General features: G+C 43.2%; 1 protein-coding gene across 5 annotated transcripts; it reads left to right on the forward strand.

Annotated features, from left to right (window-relative positions):
• Nucleotides 1-283: 283 nt before the first annotated feature.
• Nucleotides 284-26552, forward strand: LOC105190060 (guanine nucleotide exchange factor DBS). Of its 5 annotated transcripts, none has more exons than XM_025298724.1 (17): nt 284-508; nt 762-1090; nt 16965-17060; nt 17170-17284; nt 17360-17450; nt 17551-17781; nt 17862-18121; nt 18337-18571; nt 19834-20028; nt 20126-20302; nt 20378-20563; nt 20683-21018; nt 21105-21422; nt 21501-21698; nt 21778-21986; nt 22073-22271; nt 23457-23684. In XM_025298724.1, the coding sequence occupies exons 2-17, from the start codon at nt 895-897 to the stop codon at nt 23682-23684; spliced, it is 3270 nt and encodes a 1089-aa protein (XP_025154509.1). In that variant the 5' UTR covers nt 284-508; nt 762-894. The 5 variants fall into 5 exon arrangements, with proteins under 5 accessions (XP_025154509.1, XP_011150849.1, XP_025154523.1 ...); XM_025298738.1 differs by lacking the exon at nt 284-508 and adding an exon at nt 9851-10153 and having other exon boundaries at nt 997-1090; nt 23457-26552; XM_019844594.2 differs by lacking the exons at nt 284-508; nt 762-1090 and adding exons at nt 6220-6932; nt 9851-10153 and having other exon boundaries at nt 23457-26552.
• The last annotated feature ends 277 nt before the right edge of the window (nt 26553-26829 follow it).

Consider the following 26829-nt stretch of genomic DNA (forward strand, 5'->3'; position numbering starts at 1 on the left):
CCGAAGCTGCGATTCCATTGCTACTACAATCTCCTCAAGTCCGCTGATAACAATCGACTTCTCGATCGTCCCTCAGTATCGATTAATCGAGAGACGATCGCGCTTGATCCCTCATTTCAAACAATGCGGCGAATTTCAACCGGGAGTCTTCGAATCACGTGACCTCCGCAACGTGACTGTACGCATGCGCCATCTATCGTGTGGACGGCGCAGCGGCGGCGCCGCCGCTGCGACGTTTCAGTTCCACGGTTCCTCATATACACGAGTGCGACGGCGGACGGCTGATGGTGCGCAGTGACGGGCGGAACGAGACGTTGCGGAACGGTGCGGCGGAGTGGCGCGGCAACAGACATGCGGCGTAAAGCGGGACGAGGTGCGTCAGGGGCCGCTGGGCAGCCGCCTTCGCGCCGTTAACCCTCCCTGGTAAACGTCGACGTGCACGGCGACGACGACGACCAGCAAGTGCGTAGACGCGCGCTCGCAGCGATTCTACGATGTAGCCGTCGTGGTTCGTCTCTCTGCCTACTTATCTGTCTGTCTCTGTGTCTCTCTCTCTCTCTCTCTCTCTCTCTCTCTCTCTCTCTCTCTCTCTCTCTCTCTCTCTCTCTCTCTCTTTCTCTCTCTCTCTCTCTCTCTCTCTTTCTCTCTCTCTCTCTATCTCTATCTCTCTATTCTCTTATTCTTCGTCTGTCTATTTTTCTCTCTCTCCTTCTTTTTTCTCTATCTTTCTCTTTCTTTCCCTCTTCGCTGCCGTCTTCCTGGCCGGTACCGCGAACCGAGTGAGGACGAGCGGGTTGCAAGGACCGATCTCGCACGTGCGAGATCGCACGTCGTCGCGGCTGATCGGCTTAGCGCGCGCGGTCCCGGCGGATACCGGCCAACGCGGCCACGAAGATGGCCAGCTCGCCCACCAGTATCGAGAACCAGATCGACAGCTTCCTGGAGCAATTCAAGCGTAGCGCCTCCCGGGCGATGGAGGACACTGGCCAGCACCCGCCGCCACCAGTCCCGTCCGGCTACAACGCCTGCGGCAGTAGCAGCATCAGTCACAGTCGCAGCGGCAACCTGGATCTGGAGATGCTCGACGCAGGTGAGAATTTGTTTGTTCGATCGTACGTTCGTTCGAGAGAACGACCCGGGTGGCAAAGCCAGAAGGAAAGAGTGTGCGAGTGTGAAAGGGAGCGATAGGAGAAGAGAGAAAGAGAGAGAGAAAGAGAGAGAGAGAGCGAGCGAGAGGAGCGAGGGAGAGAGGGAGTGCGCCTCGCGGTCACTCGCCGACCCGCGGGGTTTTGAATTTCCTCGTCCTCTCTCTTCTCCGGTCATGACGAAAGTTCAGGTCGCGTGAGCAAGCTCGCTTCGGCAACCCGTCACCCTTCTCTGAGCGATAGTCGTTAGTCGCGGTAAGAAGATTTTCTCGAGTGAACCCGCTGGCCGAGTCGAGCCAGCGTTCCCGCTGGCAACCGGTTCCAAGAAGTAGAGGTTACCCGATCGCACCGTCGATTGCATATCGGCGAGGCACGCTTGGCCGCGTCGCCGCGCCGGCATCGAGAGAAGCTCTCGAGGAAGACTCGGTCGGCGTGAGGCGCGCAATTTGTATTTTGCGTCACTCCTCCAGAACGAGCGGAAAGTGCGAGTTACATGATAGCGACTCGCGCCGCGAGTCCGGCCAACACCGAACGCGTCCGGACGCGCGGTTTGAATTTGCGTCACTTGCTGCGGTTAGCCCTGCGCGAGGTGCAAGTGCAACTCGGTTGCGTCACATTCTGTCGAGTCGACGGACACGTCGGGCGTCGATCGAAGGGGCTTCGAGGAGATCTCGCGACCGTCGCGTCGCGAGAGAAACGAAGGTTCTGGTGATTAACATCGCGCGACCGCGCCGCGACATCAACGTCGTCGCCGTTGTCCACGTTGCGTCGGATGGATCTCGATGGTCCCGTGCGGTCCCTCTCACTCGATCACGAAGGTCTTAGACATCTATTACGGGGTTTGAATTTCCGGCGCCGCGTGCGCTTAATTGCGCAGCGCGCCGAGCTACATTGTTACACCGTTGGATCGGGTTATGAAATTGATCGAAGGGCTCCGCCGAGAAGATTCTCGCGCGATTCTCGATGCGCGGCTCGAGTTTCCGGTGCACACACGACACAACATGCCTGCACAGTGCGCGCGATTAAATCTGCACTCTACCAGCTTGCATTGTTGCATGTGTGTCGTGATATGCACCTTTTAAGAGAGCTGCGCCTGAGACCGGCGGCTCCGGAATTGCCTCGATTCCGCGTGCGGCGAAATTGCGGCTGTTCGCTCTTGCATTCGCAACCTTTTCGTGCCTATTTTCACGTGATGCGTTTGCGTTTTTGTGTTGATGTTAGGGAGTTTTTGCGACACTGTCTCTCGGAGTAAACGGTAAACATTGATCGTGAATGCCGCCGTGAATGATTCGCCGCGTCGCGTACATGGCGACATTATTCGTTAAACGCAAATAACGTTCACGATCAATGTTTACCATTTATTTGAGAGAGACGGTATATTGCAAAAACTCCTTATTTAAAGAGATATGTCGTGTATCACCGCATAATACACACACACACACATGTCAGAGCTGTGGATTTTTGAAGAGGCGGAAATGCGAAAATGCGGAAAATCGCGCGTAGCGGAATGTAAGAAACGTAATTGAGATGACAATTGCTCGGAATTGTTCTGCTTTTACTTTGTTTTCGTACTTTTTGAATTTGTGAAACACGACGGGCGTGTGCTCATTACTCGGGGCGGAAAGAGAAACAAGACAAAATATAGGACAACATGGCTGTCCTAAAACGAGATGGATTATTACAGGAAAAAATAGACAGTTCCGTGCTATACATCGCGTTGCGTCGCCGGGCTGTTGAACGGATCGAAGGGCTCCGAAGGTTTTCCGAGAGAGCTTCGCCCTTCCGAGAGCGGATTTAAATTTCAGCCGACGTGCGCGCCGGGGCATTCCCGTCCTAGTATGTTCCTGTAATTCGGCGCAATTGGCCATACTGGGTCAAAGAGCTCAAAGGGTTTCCAGTAGGGTTCGCCTCCGACGGGAATTTGATTTTCCGTTGCTACGAGCAATTCCTCGCCTCGCACGCTCTCCCGTCACTTCTCACGCAAAATGAAAATATTAGCTTTTTTATATCGATTCGTTAACGTGTGCGAGAGGGATCAAAGGGAAAGGGTTCCGCGCCTTCCTCACTCTCGAGGAACACGAAGGCTCCGCGAGCGACTTATCCATCTCAGACTTTCGTCCTGTCTTATTTTCACGTCGTATTCCATACAATTCCGCGTAAACATTATCACTATACTCTCTCTTTGTCCCTTCGTCCTTGATGCCGTCATTATTACGTTGTCCCTTGAAAGTGCCGCGATCACGCAAAACATCGGGGGGGATTTTTATACAGCGGATCGTGGACAAGGATTAGGGTGGATGAAACGTGTACGATGAGAGGATCACGTGACACATGTCGAGTGTGTGAATTCGTGCGCGACGTCCTTAGAGATACGGAATGGCCTTCCCGGCTATTTTTCGCGGCGCTCAAACTTTTATTATCATTTTCCCCGCGTCGAACTCCGCCGCCGCGCCGGTTTCTCTCATTTGCGCGGCTAAAGGTGTGCTTCTCGATTGAATCCTGATTTAAGTCCGACGACACCGCCGGCTGACGGCCGCGCTTCATTATTCGTCCGCCGACGTGTGACATGGAGTGGAGATGGTTTCGATTGATTAAAAGCTCGACGTGCTCACCGGGATGCGAGAGCGATCGCTCGACCACATCATATTCTGTTCGTGAAATCGCGTATGACGCGTATCGATTTTCGCGCGTTTACCTTTCGCGAGTCCTTTGATCCAAATGCCATTGACGAGGAGACACCCGAGTCAAAATCTTCGTTCTGCTTCAGCTCTGCAGATCTCGTCGAATTTCAAGTACCATTGTAGAATCTTCGGGTGTAATATACACGGCACTGTGCAAATTACTCATTTCTTCTGTGATTTAATGGACGCGATGAAAGCCGGTGCGATGTCTCCGTCGGATCCTGCGCTTTGAACATTCTTAGAAAATAGCTGGACGGAAGTCGAGTTTGAATCACTCACGTTAAATAACGATTGATTCGCGCTAATTTACCTATCGACTTTTCCATCGTCGATTATATTCCCGAGTTCCTTCCGCGTGTTTGCCTTTCATTTGCACATCCGACGATGAATTATGGATTGATTTGCGGAATTCACGCACGTTATTGATCCGTAAATAATAGAATCGACAGTTCTTTTATCCGCGCATCGACGTTGTGACAATTAGTGAGGCGTCGCATTACGCATTAATAATAATCCATCTCGATATGTCCCGCCGATATCCGCGCCCGCATTCCTCCTCGGAATGATTACATTTTCACCGGAGCCGATTACAGCTTTATCGGACGGCGATATAATCAGTTTACGAGTATTAATTCAGCGCTCTATTAAGCGTCCCTCGTCAATTTTTCCCGCCGCTTGCAAATTACCGCCGGGTCTTTGACGACGACGATGATAAATCAATTTTGCCGTCCGATAGAGTGAATAATCGGTTAACGTCATCTCGCGAAATATCTTCCGTCGCGTGACGTGAACCACGTTGTTCGTTCGTTCCGGGGCGACTTGTAAAATTAATTAACGTTCTATTCGGTGACGGCGCGGCGGTCGCGAGAACGTGGATTTCTTAATTCGTCCTTCAAATATATTCTGACCTCCGCGTTTTCATTCGCTGAATCGAAAATTATTATTCGCATAGATTGCATTTTGCTCGCCCGCACGATAAATAATTCTCATATCTAGTTTCCAGGTCGCGAGTTTGTGTTGTATATATATAAACTTTTCGCTCAGGTGAGAAATTATTTTCATATCTCAGGCTTTTTTCGCGTTCTTAATTTTACTCGTGATTTTCCCTTCTCTTGAATTCCAAGATACGCAAAGTGAATGTTCGAGGATACTAGAATATCTCATTAGCTCAAATTAATCCTCTTGCACCACGTAACGGCTTCCTCCATAGTTCTTACCGAGGTAGTTATGCATGTTTAAGCGTTTCGGAGGCGCAACCGCGACGGAAAGAAAGTTCGAAAGTAGAAGCGTTTCCCTCGCCACGGAAATTAATCATCGGCATCATTTTTCGCATGCTCCGTTTTCGAGGAACCGACCATGCGAAGTCGTCAGCAAAAAAAATCGCGCGATGCGTGTAAATGCAATCTTGAGATTTTGACAGCCACACGCCGCGAGTCACGTGTATCGTCCCCCCTCGCTGACTCGGCCCGCTCGCCATTGGTGCTTCTCTCTTGCACTCGCCCTCCACCGCCTGTCAGGGTTGTAACTATGATGGGTGCTTCACTCTTAAAATTCCCAACAGGAAAAATGCGAGATGTTTGTATTTGTAATATTGCCAAGTAATCTTCGCAGTCGCATATTTCATCGACAATGATTTGCTTCACGTCTCCTTTCCCCGGGAGAAAAATAAATTTCAACGATTATGTTTTGCTTACATTCAATCTCACTATCCGTTCTTTTCAGCTGAACAAGCTAAAATCTCTCTGCCTTAGCTTTTAAACTGCACAAGCCTAAAACTGCATTTTCTGCAGATAGAATGAAACGAGTTTTCCATTGGGTAACACGTCAACACAAACGACGAAATTCTATCTTTGTTCTAAATCCAATGATAGAGTAACAAATGATACTTGTGAAAAGAGCATTCTAAAAAAGCTTAAATAATCCCAATTAACAGACAATATTTTTTTAACGTTTTTTAAATATTTATTTTACATTTTTTCCACATTTCTTCCATAGTCATTCTACCAAAAATATTTATTTAACGTTTATTTACATTAATTCTTTATTTAAAATGATGTTTTAAAAGAAATATTTAACGTTTATTTAATATGTATTTAATATTTATTTTTCTGTAATAGAGCTCGTTTAAAATTATTTTTAACGTTTTAAAAATGTTTTTAAACGTTTTGTTAATATTTTTAAGAACATTTTTTAAATATTTTCTTCCTGATTGGGATATAGCGTTGAAAGGAAAAGGAACAAAGCTCCTAGTATAATACTGTCTGCACTGCAAAAAATGCACAAGAGTCTCGTTATCCTCGAGGCCCGAGTTGACCGCAATTACGAGCCTGCGTCGTCGGCGCGTCATGGCGCCGCGTTGCAGCTGCATCGCGACCGGACTGCGTCCGTCGAGCCGCGACGACTCCGCGCTTCGGAGCTTTTCGCCTTCGGCTGACCGTAAGTTCGCGATCTTTTCTACGGGTACGACGACGCCGGTCTCCGCCTCACTCTCTCCGCGAGGTCATCGTGCGAATACACCTGCGTATATCGGCCGGGAATCCGAGAACACCGTCACCCTCGCCACTTCCACGTCGTCGTTGCCGCTCCTGCCTGCTCCTGCCGCCGTCGCTACCTCCACCTCCACCTCCGTCGCCGCCGCCGACGCCGCCGCCGCCGCCGGCGGCGCGTACGATTCTATCGATCACACGGAGTGTCAACGGGTGTATGTGCGTACGATGCGCCGGAACGTCCGCTACCGACGACGTCGCCGCGTGTCGCCGAATTTTTTCGCGCGACGCCGGTGATCACCACGCCGCGACCGCTTCTCCGACTCGTTTCTTCGAGCAAACGTCACTCGCGATCGGCCGCGGTATATAAGGCACGTGCGCGGGCGGGCACAGGCCGACGACGCGGCTTTTTGTGCGACGGAGTAACTCGTCCAGTGAGAACGGCTTGAAGGAAGTCCGAGGTTGTAGTCGACGGAAATAGACGCGCGGAGTATCGCGCAAACGAGTCGCGAGGCGCAGTCATCGAACGCGCGCGCTCGGCCGCGACATCATCGTCGGCGACATCGCGACTCGGAGGATCATCGGGGAGAGACGGCGACGACGAGGACGACAACGACGGTGTGAGTGATCACGGGAAGGATTTGCAATGGCAGTAAAGCGATATCTGACCCGGCTCTCGCGGCTCGCGGGATCCCGTGGGAAAGCGTCGCGGAAGCGAATTTATGAGGCCTTAATAGTGTTAGGTGCACGCTAAAGATTATAATTAGCGGAAACACTTATTAACGATGATTCCCACGTATAGCACAACGGCCGTGTGTTGTTGCAAAGTTTCTTATGCAATGTATCGCCCGAGAGCGGCGCGCGGAAGACAGCAGCCAGACATTGACCCTGCGACAACGGTCGTCTTCCTTGAGGAAGAGAGAGAGAGAGAGAGATAGATAGATTCCCAGCGGAAGATCCCGACGTCTAGGGAGCGATTACTTGCCAAAAGTCCTTTACAAATTTGCGTTCCAATATTTATCTCGATCGCATGCAGGAATCCCGGAGCAATCGTGGGGTGTGTCGCAGCAGCCCCATCGCGGTTGAAGACCGGCGCGAGTCCTCCCGGCAATTATACCGTCGCGACGCGAAATTGTGAAACAGCCTATAGCCGGCGAACGCGCCTCTCAAGGTATTGACCACCGAATATTGTCTCGCGGCTATTAACACGATAGCTTATCAACGAGGCCGGTGTAGCGGCGTATATACGCACGGAGTGTGTATACCGGGTGGGCGGCAAGTCTCGAGACGCGGAAGTACGCGAGGCGAGGAGACCCGGAGAATGGGAACGCTCGGTAAATTTGTATGATTACTGTCGACCGTGGCGAATTATCCGCCGGAATATGTCCCCGCGACGTAAATCGCCCGGCAAATCTCCCGAGCGCGATAAAAGTTAACCGGCCGGAATCCCGCGGGTGATGCGATAAGAGTCACGCCGGCAAAATGTCGCGAGCGTGATAAGGGCTCCACCGCACGAATATACGCACAATAGCCGTGCATTTATCCAGCGCATTCGTGATATTTTACACTTTAAAGTTTCACCGCCGTTCTTTCATTAATCGCGGCCGATTTTAAGCTCGGTCTCCGCCGTCCCCTCCTCGCTCGTTCGCAGCGAATAATTATAGATTTTTTCGTCGCTGACGAGAAGTTTGTCCGACGTCGATCAGGGAGGATTAAGGATGCCAATTTTCGCCGGTGACACCGGGAATTGTCGACAATTATCATCAATTACCGATAAGCTTTCTCGTAGTTGAGAGTTGCCGGTGTGATTCATGCGACTTGAATTCGAAGTCGAATTTTCGAATCGATATTGCGCTATATATTTATCGAAAACTGCAGCCGGCCGGGAACGATTAATGTGCGGGCGTCCCCCGCTTCGCGACAGGGTTTTGCTGGACGTTGCTGCCGTGTACATCGGTATCGATCAAAAAGAACCCTCGTGCAACTTTGATGAGGCGCTCCCGCGCGCGCGTTGCAACGTGGCTGGTGCATCCCGTGGCGAACTGTCGAGCGTGAAGCGACGAGGCGCTGTGCACATTCGCCTCGTGTCGGTATACGGAGATGTAATTGACTGTAAATGGAGCGGCGAGATAAAGTACCCCATTGTCTCGTACCCATTGCCGGCCTCAGCGGCGCCGAGGAGAAATTTCGAATACGCTCTGCGGAATACGCATTAATAATATATCGCCGAATCAATGAAGATTAGAAGCGTATAATTAAACGTTTAAAAATAGAGTACAATTATCTACGCTTGTATATATCTCCATTTATCGAGAAAACGGAGATTAGTATCGGTCGTTATTGTTCTCGACGGATCGTCGCAAGATCCAAGTTGTCAAAATAGGCAATCGGTCGTGTTTTTTTTTTTTTCTGTGGAAGGAAAAATATCATTCGGCTAAATATATTTATTGTACGTACATTTATTGATAATTATTTACGGATTTGACTGTTATCGATCTGCCGTTCTCTGAGAGAAGGAAAATCTCCGAGCGAGGTTTTAATCTCTCAGGGATTTAAATCGCAGTCCGCGCCACATTCGAAGAGAATCACAGCGAGGACGTTCGCAACGTCGCTAAGTTTTGCGTATGACGACGCAGACCAAACAGAGAGGATAACAAGTGTGTGTCGTAACGCTAATTGACGATATAGTGAACTATACATTAGCTGACAATGTTCGGTATACAGGGTAAGTCGAAAGAATCGCTCAGTCACTGTTCGTCTAAAAAAAAGAGAGAAAGGGAACGAAACGAAAGAGAACGTTCGGGCCGAACGAGCTAAACGCTTTCCCAGGGATCCCCCCGCGGTTCCGCCAGATTTGAAGACGCCTGTAGAATCCTCAGCCTACTTGCATAGCGCTGGTCAGAATAACCGATATTATCGCGCAGCGTTTAATTACAATGACGGTAATAACTCGTCGAGCGAACCTCTGCTGCCGGCGAATTTCGTCTCGTCCGCCGCATCGCGAATGTCCGTCTCTTGCGATATTGTGCACCGATCCTCGTTGCACAACGTCGGCACAGCGATGTACAGGAAGCCTCGTTTCCTTTTATTCCTTAACAATTGCATCCGGATCGAAGTGCGATAAGGTATCGAGGTTTACGGTAACGTAACGTAAAATTGAAATAGCAGTATCTTATCCGACACTTCCGAGCGTACTTTTTCCAACATTGAGACTTGCGGATACCTTTAACACCGCGAGAAAAGTCGTCCACTCTTATCTTTGTCGAGGAAAGATTACTAGCATCCGAATAACCATCATGAAGAAAGGATCAATACCGCGACAACCTTATCATTTACACTATCAGGGGCTACGACTCCTCTCTATTTCTACTTTCTATGAAAAATAACATTACCACGAAATGTTATCGAACAATTTTCTCGGTACCCGCCTGTACATCGCATTCCGACGTTTCGCCTCGCGGTCTCGGCCGTGCACAATAGCGCTGCGACAGTTTTTCCGCCCGCGACGACAATGATGCACAACGGGGAAATTATTTAGGGACCGGCGAGTGTGCTGACGACAAGCGTGGAAGGGAGAAAAAGAGCTTCTCGGCCCCGCGGTGAAATGAGCGGCGATTTAAGTCGCCACGTGGAACGAACTGTAGCCCGGTCGCCGTCGCTGCTCCTCGTCGCGACGGAGTGTTGTTGATTGTACGGCGCTCCATTGTACAAGTTGCAACACTCCGTGACAATACGATAAGTATCGGACACCAGGAGCGGCAAGCCAAGATGATTCTCCGCCGAAAGTCAGTGCATAGCTGCAATTGTCCCTGCCATCAACACTGCTCCACCAAATGCACAGGTTTGAGTCGCATTGCTATATGTCCTCGCACAATCCTCGCCGGCGTGGCGCGGCGCGGCGGGACGACATTGTCGTGCGTCGCAGGAGAGCCGATTGCACGCAGTTTCGCGGCGAAATTAAACTGCCGCGTATCGCGTCACCGAACTTACATCGTCACTCTTTGTCTTTATTATCATCATTGTTTCCGTCGCCGGCGCTGCGACTTCCCCCCGCACCTCCCGCCGCTCATGCCGCCTCGTAAAACGCTCGCGAATGGAAAAGAATGATGTGTGCTATATTTTTTATCGTTACGATCGTTTGGTCAAGCGAAACAGCGCGACTCGGTCGAGCGAATTTTTCTTCTTTCTTCAGCATCGAATCAGCGTTGTTCTAAAGATAGCCTTATCGCTTCAGAAAAGGGAAGGCGCGTATTTGAAAGTACAAACGTGTCGGCGAATTTGCCGTTTTCATTTGCAGCGAGACGCCGCGCGCGAATGTTTTTCACTCCGGCGACACGAAGAACCGTCGCGACTTGTGCGCGATGAACGATAACTCGTGCTATTGTACGAGTCCGCGGGTCATTCGTCGCTGTGGATCCTCACGGCCGCAGGCGGAAAAGAGGATTTACGGTAAGAGCCGCGATTCAATAGCCGAGACTTGATCGAGGGACCGCGATGACAAAATACGCGGATCAGTTACGTCGCCGTCCCGAGGTGAGTGCGACACCTGCGCAAATTATCTTTTGTCCGATGTTGTGCGCAAACATTACGCTTAGACCGTCAAACGCAAATATCTCCAACAGGTCATGTTACAGATTTTTATATCGTCCGTTTGGCTACAAATTGTCTGAAACATCTTTATCTTCTTTTTTTTTCTTTATTTCTTTTATCTTGTAAGCCATTTAATTTTTGCACAACACTTCATCATTCATCTTACGCGAATATCTCCAACAGGTCATGTTACAGATTTTTATATCGTTCATTTAGCTACAAATTGTCTGAAATGTCTTTATCTTCTTTTTTTTTATTTCTTTTACCTTGTAAACCGTTTAATTTTTGCACAACACTTCATCATTCATCTTACGCGAAAATCGAATATTTCGCAGGTGTATTTATTATCTTTGCGGACTCTTTATGTCCGAAAAACTTGATTATTATTGATAGACGAATTTCGGCCAGGGAATGACCGATATGAATGGAACATGCTTAAAGTTATAGTCCGATACCGAATTATGGTTCGTCCAGAGTGGACTCTCAAGTGTCCACACGTCGAACGGCTCTCTTCGCATGTGGTGCGTGCTATTTGGAGCGTGCTCACCGTCGTGGCATGATGTGCATTGTACATGCATATGTAGTCTCTAGACTGCCTCCCCTCGCACGATTGCGCTCCTTGCGCGTTGCCAGGGGAAGGGAGTTCACCAGGGCTGTATCTGCACCCTTTCATCAATCAATAATCCGCATGTTCGCTTCCGCCTCCGCCGGGATTGCCGGAGGAGAATCGGGATATCTTTTCCCGATATCGAAATTGCGTTAAAATTCACGAACAAGTTAGTCGCATTTAATGTGCATTATATTAATAATTCTTGTAGAACAGATATTGATCAGCATCCTTGAGATTTTTTTTCTTTTTGTTTAGCAGGCTTTTATCGATCTTTTGGCTTGGTAATGTAAATTACTCGAAGTTTTTCATTTTCCATTATGTTCCGAGTTCTGGAAAGTTGAGTTGTAATTAATAATTAAACGCTGAGTATATATTTATCGTACAAGGAAGGTGTGTATAAAGAAATCAAATTTGATTAATCAATACTTTCTCATCGCAGAACATTAATAACATAGCCAATGTAATTTAAAAAATTAAATGGTTATTAATAATTAAATATTTCATTTTAATATGAATGGATAAAATTTAAGATTCATGTTCATATTTCATTAGCAGGATAAATTCGTACAATTTTCTTTACTCATTCTACTTCAAAACTTAAATTACTTTTATATTTTCGGCATCTCAAATCTTGGTTTAAAATAACAATCGATTATTCATCTCGATATCGCATATACTACGAGAAATTTATTCTTATCGAACAATATGATTAACGTGATTAAATGTGTCTATATGAAGGGAGCTATTTCAAATATGTCCGCGACTATTTTTGCGACGTTATAAATCGACGCACATTTCGCGTACGGCCCTGGGCAAGTGCTGTCCCCTCTACCTAATAACACGAACTATCGTTCGCCATATCGTCGGGTGTGTTGGCTGGTGAATACGGTGTGATTTATCGTGAATAGCTCGGGATCGAGCTTGCTAAGAGCAGTTTCGTGGACTGGAAGCTCGTCAAACGATAGCCGGACTTGTCCTAAACGTGGTGCTCACTGTACAAGATCAAACAACGGTAAGTGTAGTCGACAACATGGTACGCTTTAGAGACGAAAGTTGGAGACTGAGGGGCGCGATCAGCGATTCTCGACCTTAGTTCCCTGCTCCTTTCAGCTACACTTTGTGTACTCCTTTACTATTTCTCTCTCTCTCTCTCTCTCTCTCTCTCTCTCTCTCTCTCTCTCTCTCTCTCTCTCTCTCTCTCTCTCTCTTTCTCTCTTCTTCCTTTTTTCTTTCTATCTCTTTTCTTTTATGTATATTTTTTTCTCTGAATATCAAGTATACATTTTTTATCCCTTCAATGTGCATAAAGTGAAACTAAAAAGGTACTAAAGAAATTTATTATCTTTTCAGCTGAAAACATTGCATATGTTATTATGATTCTCCTTTCGTCTTTATTTAAAATTTAATAAATGTTTTTATTCTATATATATTAAGTAGTTCCATAATAAAGTTGCACTTTCTTATACTTCTTATACATAGAATGACATAGGAAATTAATATATTTAAACTTTGAAGGAAGAAAAGATATATATATATATATAGCAAAGTGTAAAAAGTATAACTAGGATGATTAGGGCAATAAATTTAATTTTTTTCAAATTTATCTCTTTACTAATTTGTTTTTCTAAAAGTAATATATTTTTTTTAGAAATATATTAGAAATATTCATTTTGTAAAGTATAATTATAAACATGATATGATCTATTATTAATTCTATTATTAATTTGTTGTTACAGTATATGTCACTCATATTGCATTGCTGAACTTTAGATATATTTTCATACAAGGCATAGTATTACTCTGATATTGTATTGTGGTGCTTTAAATTTTAATATTACTACAAATTTTTATTATTAAGTTTGCTGTAAATTTTATTTGGCACAATTTATTAGGACATATCTTTTTATGACAGATAGATTGAGGAATTATAAATACAACAGCTATTACTTAAATCAATGGACATCATGGAAGCAATATTAAGAGAAGATGAAGCGATAGAGCAAACAGAATATAATACAATAGAGAGTGTAATTGCTGATAAAAATAGACCAGCCAAGGAATCAGAAGTGATCAATATGGATACAAAGGTAAAATATGCATTTTATGTATTTATGTATTTAATGCAATTATTTTTTACAGATAAAGAAAACTAAGTGAAATACTAATTCATGTCTATTTTAAGCATGAAATAAGACGTTTTAATATGTGTAACAAGATACTATTTCATATCTATTTTAATGTGTATAACATTCTTTCTATATAAATAAAGATATGTTGACATGTTTTTATATGGATCAATATTGTGTTCATGATAATATTCATGAATAATACAATTATTTTATACATGATAAAGTAATGCCAAAGTGAATATGCTAACAATGTTCATTTACATTGTAGATGAAACAAAAGGCGTGCAAAGAAGACTTATCCATTAACAAGTCGACAAAGTCCGAGACTAAGATCAAAGTCAAGAAGAATCGCAACGTGCGTCAGCCAAGTTATGATTCTACCAATCTGGAGAATAGTCCAGCACAGGTAGCGGAGCGTTTCAAAAGAGGCTGTGAGTGTATCGACGATCAATGTTTCAAGGATCTGAATCCCGAAGTAGTTTATAGACACAGACTGAACATAGCGGAACTCACCAAAGCTGAGCATGACATGTATCTAATGGGTGTCACTATGGCGTGCTTAACAGACCCTTACCAAACTGCCCGGCACACAGAGCGACGTAGGTTACGCGCACAATATGTTTATCAGGGTCGCAGAGTGTGCTTGGATGCATTTCTGTACTTGGAAAATTGTACACATTATCAGATCAAACGCATCAGAAAACATCTGATGACGCACGGTGTGACACCACGCGTGCACGGCAATTATGGAAAAATTCCGCACAATACTTTCTCGTTGGACATATACAAGATCGCTACGGAGTTCTTGAAGAATTTTATCGAGGGTCAAGAGGCCAAGCAGAAAACCAAGCTATCGAAAAACGCACCATTGCATTTACCACCAGACATCACTCGAAAAACCGTGCACGACCTGTATACTCAGTATTGTAAGATAATATCGCCCGATGTAAAGAGTATGGGTTACTCGACGTTCCGGCGATTTATGAAGGTGCAGTTTCCGCAGGTGAAATTCGCCAAGTTAGAATTTGTGGTAAGGAACCAGACTACGCAGAATCACTCTCAGACGGAGCCCGAGACGACTACCACGACGTCGACTTCGACATCAACGCAAAGTGACAGTCAGCAACAGTCGCCTAAGGCTGACTTAGTTACCCCGGAAAGTGGTGGCGCGATATTACCGTTAGTATTAACCAATGATGGGCAAAACGACACGTTTCTCCTGACGCCTATCAGAAAATTGCGGGATGGTGTTAGTTATCAGGTTACCACAGGCGGGTTAGTGCTCAATAGAACTATCGCGCTGTCGAAAACGAACACGATGTAAACTGGAAAGACTGCACATGAAGATGATTTCGAACGATAATACGTGTATGCATGTAATGTGATATATACTTATGCTAAGATCTTGATTCGTAGCAGCGATGCCTACTCTTTGAGCCTAGACCAAGTTGTTGATACTTTTGAGACGAAGTAAGCAACTCACATTAAGACTTGTAAGTAAGGAGAAATATGAATCTAGAATTGAATGAATATATCATATTATAAGTATATAAAAGGAAAAGTAGTACGAAATTATTATAAGATCTTGTACAAGTTACACACGCCGTACCTATATTAGGTCGTCTTTGTGAATGTATGTCTTCTATTGCATTATTCAACTGAGTAAGTATATTGTAAATTATCTTGTTTTAAAAGTTGGTAGTTTATACATAATATTATATATATTATGATATACATCAATAAAAAAAGAATCCTTAGCCAAATAATCGTAGATTCATATCATAATAGTGACGAATGTGTTATAATTACAGATGGATTGTATAAAATACCTTTATTTTTAGAACATAATGTTTTCGATGTTTAACTGTTCTTATCTTTTTATAGTTTAGTGTTCATTTTTTATTATACTCTATAAAGACAATGAAAATAAAATAATAAATTATGTTAAAATATGTTTAAAATGTACACAACCAAAATTTTTGCAACATATGTTATAAAATATTTTATCTTTCATCAGGATAAATTTCTTATAAAAATATGTATCTAAAAAAGAGGAGTGATAGTCTTTTCTTTCTTTTCTTTCTTTTTTTTTTCTTTTCAAAATAAAATACAAATATACTTTTTTCAGGAAACGAAACTGTCGTCATTTTTGTGTAAAAAGTTCAATGACCTGGTGTACCAAAAGCAAAAGAATTCCGATATTACTTATCTTCCTTAAATTCCTGACATGGAAATCAAGCAACCATAGTAGTAGCAGTGGTTCTCAATTCATATAAACGCGAGCGCGCTTCATATATGCTATTTATATTTTGAATTGTATAAACATTATATATAATTTACATATTTTATTCTTAACAGATATACATGTTAAAAATGTTTACTTAATTATTCTTTAGATCAAAATTAAACTTGAGGCAAATATTGTAGGTAATATGAAGCATAGTATTATTTGTTCCAAAATATAGAATTATAAATAATTTTATGTGTTATATAAATTTAATAACTATATGAGGAATTTGGAAATAACTTATTGATAAATGATTTCTGATTTTGATATATTTTTCCTCTAAAATCTTTTTTATAAAAAATTTTGTTTTTATTACAGACTGGTACGTGAGTATATATTAACTGTCGTGAGTTTGAAAGTAATCAAGATTCAAATTAGCAATTTTGTTTCTAAGATTTGTGTTATAATTAAAATCATTCTTCCGTTTGAGAACCTCTTAGTTTACAGTTATATCAGCAATATTGTGGGTATAGCAGGGAACTGTTTCAGCCTGGTAGCATCAGCAAGGTCATGTGAGTGCAACCTCTGATCAGGTACTCACATTCAGTACACCAGTGCGATCTGAGCCGTGCATTCACAGTAAACATTGCATAAGAGATTGTCAACGGAAATTATTAGATTGCTAAAATTTTTCAACATAAAATAATATTGTGATGTATGATGGAGTGCATTTTATTTTAAATATAGTGTAAAGGATGCTGCGCGGTTTTAGATTCTAATAGGAAATTCAGATATGCGGTAAATTAAAATTGAATTATTGTGAAAATGTGTGTTGATGTATAATATGCCAAAGAATTTATATTATAATCGTATATTTGTGTGCATATAATTGTATATGACAAATATTTAAATATGCAAAGATTTTAGGATTGATATAAATTTTTAATTAATCTCTATTTTATGTGAATGTTTAATTCTGAAGTTAAAATTGTACACATCATGCCAATATTTTATTCATTCTATATTATTATTGTCGTCAGAATATATTTTCGGAAATAACGGTATATTAATAATAATAAAAGATATTTAATTGCAGAAGATGTAGAGAGTATGACAGGTGAGATAGAAAATGGAGATTTAGCAGTTCGGGACGTTGCGGATCTTCTCCAAGCGCAATACGCTATTATCGCTGGTAAATATGTATTACTATTATAAGATGTACTCAGTTATATCGATTTTTAATAAGATGAGTATTTTTAAACGCTTCCTTTTATATATTAAAAAAGAAATCTTTTCTCTAGGAGGGAAAACTCGAGAAGGATGCCCTATAATCACGTTTCCGGACAATGGCAATTTTCACAACTTGACCGATTTGGATTACCAGCGTCTCATGCTCTACCTTACTTCCGTGCCGACGTATGAACATATCTTATGTTATTATATGTTATTACTAACTATATCTTTGCTTAATTAATTTTATTTGATGTCCAGGTTGCAAGAAGCTGATCTCGGATTTCATTTGATAATCGACCGAAGGAATGACAAGTGGAATTCGGTGAAAACGGTTCTTTTAAAAATATCTGTAAGCACACCGAACATATTATAATTATCGCTGTGTTGTTATCCGTGAGTTACTTAACGATTGGCAATATCTCTCATCACGAATTCCGTATTTTTTCCAGGCATTTTTTCCCGGTTTGGTGCATGTCGCATACGTACTGCGACCCGCCGGGTTCTTACAGAAAGCTATCTCAGAGGTGTCGAACAAATTGTTTAGGGAGGACTTTAAGTTCCGAGTCATATTCCTAGCTAATGTCGCCGAGCTTCACGATTTCATAGAGAAGGATCAGCTCACTGAGCAACTCGGCGGCGATCTGCCGTATTGCCATCACACTTGGATACAGAATAGAATCGTAAGTACGAGAGACATGATGAAATTTAACATTTAACGATGTAATTTTCACACATTTTCTATATCGTTCTTTTTTCGCAGAGTCTGGAAAAATTCTCATCGATGACGCAGGACGTGTCTCTCGCGCTGGATTCCTTCACGCGACGTCTAGCTGAAGTGGAATTCCCGAACAATACTATTGCTACGACAACATTATTGGCGCAGCAACAGGCCGAATACAACGAATTAAAGGAAGAAATACTCAGCGCTGCCAGGCACGGTGAAGCTCTCTTGGATAGCGTGCGACAGTTAACCGGGAAAGGAACGGCTGATAGATTGGGCAACGTTGCCGCAGTAGAAAGGTAACGTGACAAAATGCAATAACCAACAATAAACACAATATGGATAACATGATATAGATGCCATTTATTTCACGTCTTCGTATTTTTAAAAATAATTGATTTGATATTACGAAAAATAATTGATTGATATTGCGAAGCAATATATTGAGCGAGATATATAATAGTTATACTACTGTTACATATAATGTTTAACGTAGCTTTTTTTTCAATTTCAGGCTACTCGTTCAGCTGGAAGAAACTGAGCGAACCTTCGACTTATTCTGGTCGCACCACAGCTCACGTTTGCGACATTGTCTGGCCCTGAGGCAGTTTGAGCAAGATTTTCGAGAATTGCAAGCAACGTTGGATCAACACTTGAAGACGGCGGAAGAAATGACAGAAGTCGGCGAGACGCAAGCGAGAGTGGAACAATTGTTATGCGACACTTCGGCGTTCCAGCGAATATGCAGAGTACGTAGCTCTTAGTGTCATTTTTAGTCAGAAAACACAACCGATACAACTGTATGTCGTCAGGATCAACATGTCTGATTATTCTTCTGACAAGATATTGGACTAAAGTTCGCGAGCCAAACGGGAACGCTTTTCTAGTGTCTAAATAGCGTACAAGATAAAATCGCAAGGATAAAAATTGCGTTGTAGCAAGTCAATTTGTGTCGTTTTAGTGTTAAATCGTAGACCCACATTATCGGTACAGATGGTACGAAGATAATGTGATCACACGATGAACTGGTGGAAGCGATTTCACATTGTTGACTTCGAGTTTGAGAATGTACACGTCGCACTCAGAGCACCACGATACACCATTCAAACCAGTATACTTTTATTTATCGTAAAACTCGACCGAATATCTCTCTCTCTCGTCACGATGCTCTTCAGTGAAACTGCATGGACATGTGGCGATGCGATTGAAATACACTCACATGTACATGCCGTCTCATAACACGCAAATTCTGGTTTGAAACGTGATCACGAGCAGTAACATATATGACGCACATCATGCACAAATGTTACTTTGCACCGCTTTCCTCATTTTGTCGATAGTCCTATTTGTTGCATACCATGTGGATTTGGGTCTTGGTAAGCACAGTCCACTTAACAAGATACATGTATTCTGTAATAGAGTTTATACATTTTCTAAAACACACTTGTCGATATCTTAGCGTATCTCGCATATATCTCTCAGTCTTATATATCGTTTATTGAAGTCAGATTAGAAAAACATTCCGTTTTACAAGAAGCTCTTCTGTAGGCGCTATGAATACAATCTCTATTATGCGTTACATACACAATTCAACGTTTGATTTCTTTTCCTACAAACATTATATATATATATATATATATATATATATTTCTTTTCTTTTTATTTGAAATGCTGCACGCGCATATGAGTGTCATCGTTTTTTTTCTTTTTTCTTCTTTTCGAAACCGGTGGACATACCCGGCAGAGATTTGATTCATGTCCGATAATGGCATGGTAACTTTTTTGCGAATGATCATCATTGCATACATATATATGATTTCTCGCTCTGCATTGCACGCTCGATAGTGTATTTCTTTTCTCACGGGCAGAAGCGATATTTAGACGTTCCTTAGACAGTTCTTAATGAGGCTATAAGAAAGATGCTATGATTGTTCACGTAGTACCTTCATTTTTCTATATAGCATCGTCTTAAATCTCCATCGTGCATGAGTATAATTACATATGTTTATAGGGAGACATAGACCGCGCGGAAGAGGTGATATCCGCCGGTCAACAGCTATTGTCTGGCAGGCATCAGTGCCCGGCAGATGTTGTAGAGCCCAAGTGCGTGGAGCTACAGAGAGTCTGTACGATTCTTAGTCAGAGACTAGAGAGACGATTGCACATGCTGACCAAGTGCAGAGAGCTCATGGAGCGTATAGACAAGGTACGTTCGTTTTATGTTTCAAAAGCTTCGCCTCCATTCTCGTAGTGCCTGCACGTGCCAAATGAAAGTTTCTAATATCTTTGTTATCGATCGGTAGGCCAACACTTGGTGCACGCGAGGGATAGAATTGCTCGCGTCGCAAAACAGCACCACACCGCCGGATCAGGCACTTCAAGAGCTGCAGCAGTTGATCGAAGCCGCAGAGGAGTTTCATCATCCCCGATGCATCTTCCAGGACTCCGTGATGCCGGAAACCAAGGCGCTTATTACGCAGGTGTGTATTTGTGAAGATCTTTCATTTCATGAATATATGAGCTCCTTCGTGAGGTTGACAGAATTCGTCGTGCAGGTTCTTCAAAGGATAGAGGACGTATCTCTGATGTGCGACAAGAGAATAATGGCACTAAAACAGCAATTGATCAAGCCAGCCAGGCCAGTGCAAACTGTCACACCAGAACCAGTCAAACCCTTGCAATCACTGCCTCAATCTGTGAAACCTGGCAGAGTCTTGAAGAAAGCCAACACCATGCCAAAGGTAATCTCTTTCGTGCTTATGGCAAAAATGATAAAGCCCAGTTTTGCTGTCGAGAAAGAAATCCAGCAAGGTATATACGTCATGCAGATTTTTATTCATAAAACATGACTTTGTTTCAGATGGAGATGAGCCCTATAGAGGGAGAATCCTCGTCGCCAGAGAGCGAGCCTCGGGACGTCGAAGCCTTGCGCTTAAAGCGTGGCCATGTCCTGGCGGAACTTGTGGAGACTGAGCGAATCTACGTCGCCGAGCTCGGCTCGATAATCAAGGGCTATAAGATGGAAATGTCGAACGAGGCGATGGTTCATTTGATACCTGCGGCGTTGACCGGCAAGGCGGACGTTTTGTTCGGCAATTTAGAAGATATTTATATTTTTCACGGGGAGACATTCTTGAGGGACTTGGAGAACTGCATCTCAAATACTGAGCTCGTCGCCCTGTGCTTTGTCCAAAGGGTGAGCGCGCGCCACGGTGTCACATAATATCGAATGCTATGCCGTATCTAGAGCCGCAGACTAATTTCACGTGTGTACGTTTGTAGCGCGAGATGTTCTTTAGACTGTACAGTTATTATTGTCAAAATATACCGCGCTCGGAACGGCTGCGCGAGCAGATACAAGGCGAGCCGCAGTTTCTCGCAGCCTGTCAGCAGAAACTCGGCCATAAGTTGCCGCTCGCTGCCTACCTTCTCAAGCCCGTGCAACGTATCACCAAGTACCAGTTGTTGTTGAAGGATCTGTTAAAGTATAGCGACGAGCCGTCATGTTGCACTGAGCTACAGGAAGCGTTGGATTGCATGCTGGTCGTGTTGAAGTGTGTTAATGACAGCATGCATCAAACTGCAATAACGGGTTTCGGAGTAAGCATATCCCTTAATTTTACATAATCATTGACTCTTGTATTCTATCATTTATTGTATCTTGCGATTCGCTCGCAGGGAGACCTGACCGCACAGGGTGAATTGTTGTTACAAGGCTCGTTCAGTGTTTGGAGCAGCAGTAAGCGGGAGCGACTGCTGCGACTGAAACCGTCTCAGCGACATATTTTCTTATATGAGAAGGCTCTGATATTTTGTAAGCACAGCAAGCCTCAAGCTCACAACAAAGCTACGTATCATTTTAAAAGATATTTGAAGGTACAATATATCAAATTCAGCAGCTTTCAACTCAAGAAAGAATGATCCCCCTAATCTTAATCGTTTGATATTTTTACAGATGTCACAGATCGGTTTGACAGAATCGGTGAAGGGCGACGCCAGACGATTCGAGATATGGCTGCAGGGCAGAGCTGAGGTGCACACGATACAGGCGCCCAGTATCGACGTCAAGCAATCCTGGGTGCGCCAGATTAAAGGCGTCTTGATGTCTCAGCTAGCCGAACTCAAGGGCAAGCAGAATTCAGCTCTTGGAAAATCCAATCACAAGTGTGTAACCGAAGAATATGGTAATCACACTCTTTATTTTCTTATTATATTCTAATTCTCTCTTCTGTTCTCTCTTTGCTGTGAAGACCGCTGCGACAGACGATCTCGTGGGAAACTCAAAGCAGCATTTCGGGCTCTTTGCGGACGTTATCCGTCGACGGCAACAGCGTTATATCGCATATGCCCGACGTATCACAGTCTACGGAAGATGATGCAGCCTGGAGCTCGGAGAACAGCAATACCGACGAGGAAGACGCGTTTGCTGACAGCCCGGGACCTGCACCTGTAAGTCTTTGTATACAATCGAACTGTTTTCTTTTGGCGAAGAAAATCTTATACATTTATACCACGTCCCAAAAGTAACGGACCACCCTAATAACTCTTCAGTATTGAAGTTTCAAGGAAAATGATCTGAATAAAAGGTGTAGGGATTTAAGTGAACTACCTTATGATGACTTTGACCTCGACCTCTATTTTCAAGTTCATTTGAAGGTCAACTTGTGTTTTTTAAATGAGAATCTATTTTTTATTACACTATCTTTTTCTACCATTTAAATTTAAATTTAATTAATTTAAACAACTTTTGTCTAAAACATTTTTTTATTTACCTAATATTTTTTTAGATATTTGAGGAAGACTTGATAATTTTTTCAATATTGAACTTACGATATCTCGCTAACTATTTGTCGGAAGAAAAAGTGGTACTAGACTTTTTTACTCTATTTACTCTCAAGAATATATTTTGACAATAGCGCCCTGACTTTTGTCAACTTATTGACTTTTGGAAATTTCAAAATCATCAAATTAACAAAAATTAGGGCACTATTGTAACAATATATTCTTGAGACTAAATAAAGCAAGAAAGTCTAGTACCACTTTTTCTTCTGACAAATAGTTAGCGAGATATCGTAAGTTCAATATTGAAAAAGTTATCAAGTCTTCCTCAAATATCTCAAAAAACATTAGGCAAATAAAAAATGTTTTAAACAAACGTTGTTCGAATTAATTGGTAGAAAAAAATAATGTAATGAAAAATGGAGGTTCTCATTTAAAAAACCCAAGTTGACTTTCAAACGACCTTGAAAATAGAGGTCGAGGTCAAAGTTTAGGTCATCGTAAGGTAGCTCACTTAAATCCCTACAACTTTTATTCAGATCATTTTCCTTGAAACTTAATACTGAAGAGTTATTAGGGTGGTCCGTTAAGGTCATTTTACAATACGTGTCGTAAGTTGTAAGCCGTAAGAACTGACCAATTATGGCCGATTATTTTTATAATAATTGATTGTGATTCGCCAATTCTTACGGCTTACAACTTACGACACGTATTGTAGAATGACCTTTACTTTTGGTACACGTGGTATATCATAAGATAGTTTATAATAACAATATACATATATACAGGATGAAGAAATATTATTACCACTTCAAGTACCTGATATACTAACAATTATTTATTTTACGATTACAGGGCGGAAGATACGTGGCATTGGCAGATTATTGTGCAGTGGGGCAGTCGGAGGTGACAATGCGCGAGGGCGACACGTTGGAGCTTCTCAAGGTGGGCTGTGCCGGTTGGTGGTTCGTGAAATTGATCGGCACCGGCGTGGAGGGTTGGGCACCGGCGGCCTACCTGGAGCCGATCAGCCGCAAAACGTCCCGAAGCTCGCAGTCGGTCAACAGTCAGGAGACCATATGAAACAGGCGACTAACACACTAGAGAGCTCGCTAGTGTGTTAGGTGTCTTCGATATATACACATGATTCCGCGAGGATTGCTGCGGAAGTTGTCGAGACGTGCGCCGCTGGAATTCACCGCGGATCTTCCGATGAGAGCAAGCCGACCAGCAACGTCGACAACGGCAACGGTTTTTGGAAATCTTTTACAGAGCATTCGCACGACGTTGAGTTGCGTATCTTTGTTGTACAACATGGCATACGTATACACACACATACACACACACACACATACACACACACACACACATATATATATATATATATATATATACACAATGTCCGAGCGACGCTTTTGCATTTCGCGACGCGAGCGTTGAGTTCAACGGGCCAAGATTTTTACGTTTGTGCGAATTTTATACCGACGCATGCAGGACGATGTGGAGAGAGGCAGAACGGAGCGGAAAGCTTCATGTTTCATGATCGCGTTACAGACAGTTGACACGAACGATCGCGTTTCGTTCGCGTCGCGTCAGCTCGCAAATGTGCTCGTTCTCGCGAGCGCCGAGACGGCATTTACTGAATTGTACAAAATACATAGCGTCGAATTAAGCGTTGAGAGGTATATGTGCACGCACACAACAGAGATTATGGTTCGATCTCGTGTCTCGTGATCACTACTCTACTACAGATAATGTTATATAAATTTCTACACAATATAGCGCATGCTATAATCGAAGACAAGAGGGGCGAGAGAGAAAGAGAGAGAGAGAGAGAGAGAGAGACAAGAGGAGTGATATGTCGCTGATATGTCAGGCGTATATCCTCGTTCAGTTACTCGCAATTCATTTAGTGTCTGTGTGTGTAAGAGGAAGTTGCGCGTGCAAGCGTAATATACGCTGTATACTACGCTTGTATAAATAGTAGTTCTTACTTGCGACCTGGGTAATCAAATATCGGCTGTACGCGAATATTCCAAAGCTAATGTCGTTAAGAGAGACGCGCGCGACACTTTCGTCCATTGTATTCTATGCACGACACGCATGACTTTCTTCGGTATAAAGAGAATCGCGTGCTCTTCGTGGGGACACGACCCTCTTTCATCCGACACGCGCGGCGTGTTTTCGCGGTATTTCATGAGTAACTTAGGCGCGATCGTTGACTGCATCACTTGTGTATCGTTATCATACATTGGCTTAAAGCTCTTTTAAGTAGTGTTAGATGCGTCGCGATCAATCAAATAGTACAATTTAGTCGCGGGCTCTCGAGAACGTCATTGGGTGTTTCGTTCGAGGGTCGGTGGGGTTGCTTCTTGAATTTAGAATATTCGTGAATTATCGGAGACAGCTGTTCGAGCCTTCGAGGGGTTGGGAGGGGAGATGTGTGATACAATGTTAGAGTGACGCTTCTGTGGATTGATTGCCGTAAGAGCATATACAGAAAAAGAGAAAATGTTTAATTAATATATTCGCCATTTTTAGATCGTTAGATACATTGTTGACAAGTCGTTGCGACCAAATAAGTTCGTTATAATCGATGCGAATCCGACGATGTATCAGCCGTTCGTTTCGAAAGGATGACGGTGGAGGTACGGAAGAGGAGGAGAGGGGGATGAAAAGTCGGGGAATCATATGCGAGAGGCGCGTGTACACAGAGTTTTCTAGAAGCTAAACGGTTAACACCAAATTACATGCAATATCCGACTACCGATTACGGTAAATTTTAAACACCTAATACCTTAGTACTATACATATATACATATATATATATAATAAGCAATCTCAGTTCTAGCGGATTTCATATAACCCACCACTTTCATAAATTTCCAATAATGATATAACGAGTGTATCATAGTATCGTTTGTACTAAAACGTTTGTATGGATACTGATAACATAATCTAAGGGGATTTTTGCAATCGCTATGGATTTCTTCTCCGTATTTACGTTGATTGAGTCCGCTCGTAGGGGAATGCGTGTACGCGAAGTTTCGTCGCAGTTCTTTTTCTTTTTTTCCCGTTTTGAAGTTACACAGCCTACATGAGTCTCATTTTTCGGTGTTTATAGCTCGCGCATTATTTGTACAGAAGAGAACAAAGTTCCACGGTATACATATTTATTAGATAGAGATATTTATTGAATAGAATATTTTATATATTTATCGCGATGATTCCCAGCGATTGACAGATCAGCCCGATTGTTCACAGCGACCGACGTATTGTAAACGCGATGTACGACATGATGAAGGCTAATTATGTATGATAGACGGTTAAAATGTTAAGACGCCGGGATCACGGTAATATGAAGCGAAGAGATGGGAATTCGTCTTCTCGTTAATTGAGAAAGGAGCATTGTCTGCGCTTCGCGTTCGTAGAGCTTGCGCTTTGGCTGTTCGGATCGTTGCATTTCTGTCGCGTGGTGAATGTTTTAGTCTCTGCTGTTGATATTCGCCGGTCGTGCTTAGACTTGGAACACACGTACTTTTGTACACACCTATATCCATTTATAAGCCGTCCTTATATTACCCGTAAGATTTCGATCAAACGAGCGATTGATTTAAAGGATCCATTTGTACACGTCCTTTTAGTTTAATATAGTGTTTTTTTAGAGCACGGTTCGGAGATGAACGCAAGCGGTTTAACTTGTAGATTTCCTTCGCGTGCGCTAGCAATCCCGCTGTGAAGTATCGGTAACCCGTAGGCGGCTAACGCCGCTCGTATCACATTCAATTGTATCAAAAACACCTCCGCAGAACTGTGTGTGTGCGATCTCTTCGTCGAAGGGGCAGCGTCCCCGCAATTTTTGAGTAAAATCACGACTGAGCGACCAAGTTGTGGTGATATCTAAACGACAGAGAAAGAGGCAAGGCGTTTTGTAGAAATTATAAATATATAGATATATATATATATATATATATATATATATATATATTATACATATATACATATACATATAGACAATAATTATAACCACTGTTGAAGGATATACGAGGCAAGCACGTTTCCGGATGACGATTCATGATAACACGACTGAGATTCCCAACGACCGCGAATGTATTTCCCATCGCGATTATCGGAGCAGCAAATAGAAGCGGGTTCCCGCGAATGAATCACCGTGGGTGCAACAGCTCTGCGTATGCAGAGCGATGTAAATGCATACACATACACGCAC

The sequence above is a fragment of the Harpegnathos saltator genome, unplaced genomic scaffold (assembly GCF_003227715.2).
Source record: "Harpegnathos saltator strain DR-91 unplaced genomic scaffold, Hsal_v8.6 scaffold103, whole genome shotgun sequence".
NCBI classification, from domain to species: Eukaryota; Metazoa; Arthropoda; class Insecta; order Hymenoptera; family Formicidae; genus Harpegnathos; species Harpegnathos saltator.

Bases quoted from the DNA above. Each gene is read 5' to 3' on its own strand.
- LOC105190060 (XM_025298724.1), top strand. From the start codon at position 895: ATGGCCAGCTCGCCCACCAGTATCGAGAACCAGATCGACAGCTTCCTG. The intron at 18,122-18,336 runs GTAACGTGACAA...TTTCAATTTCAG, and splicing joins AACGTTGCCGCAGTAGAAAG to GCTACTCGTTCAGCTGGAAG. The intron at 20,564-20,682 runs GTAATCTCTTTC...ACTTTGTTTCAG, and splicing joins AAGCCAACACCATGCCAAAG to ATGGAGATGAGCCCTATAGA.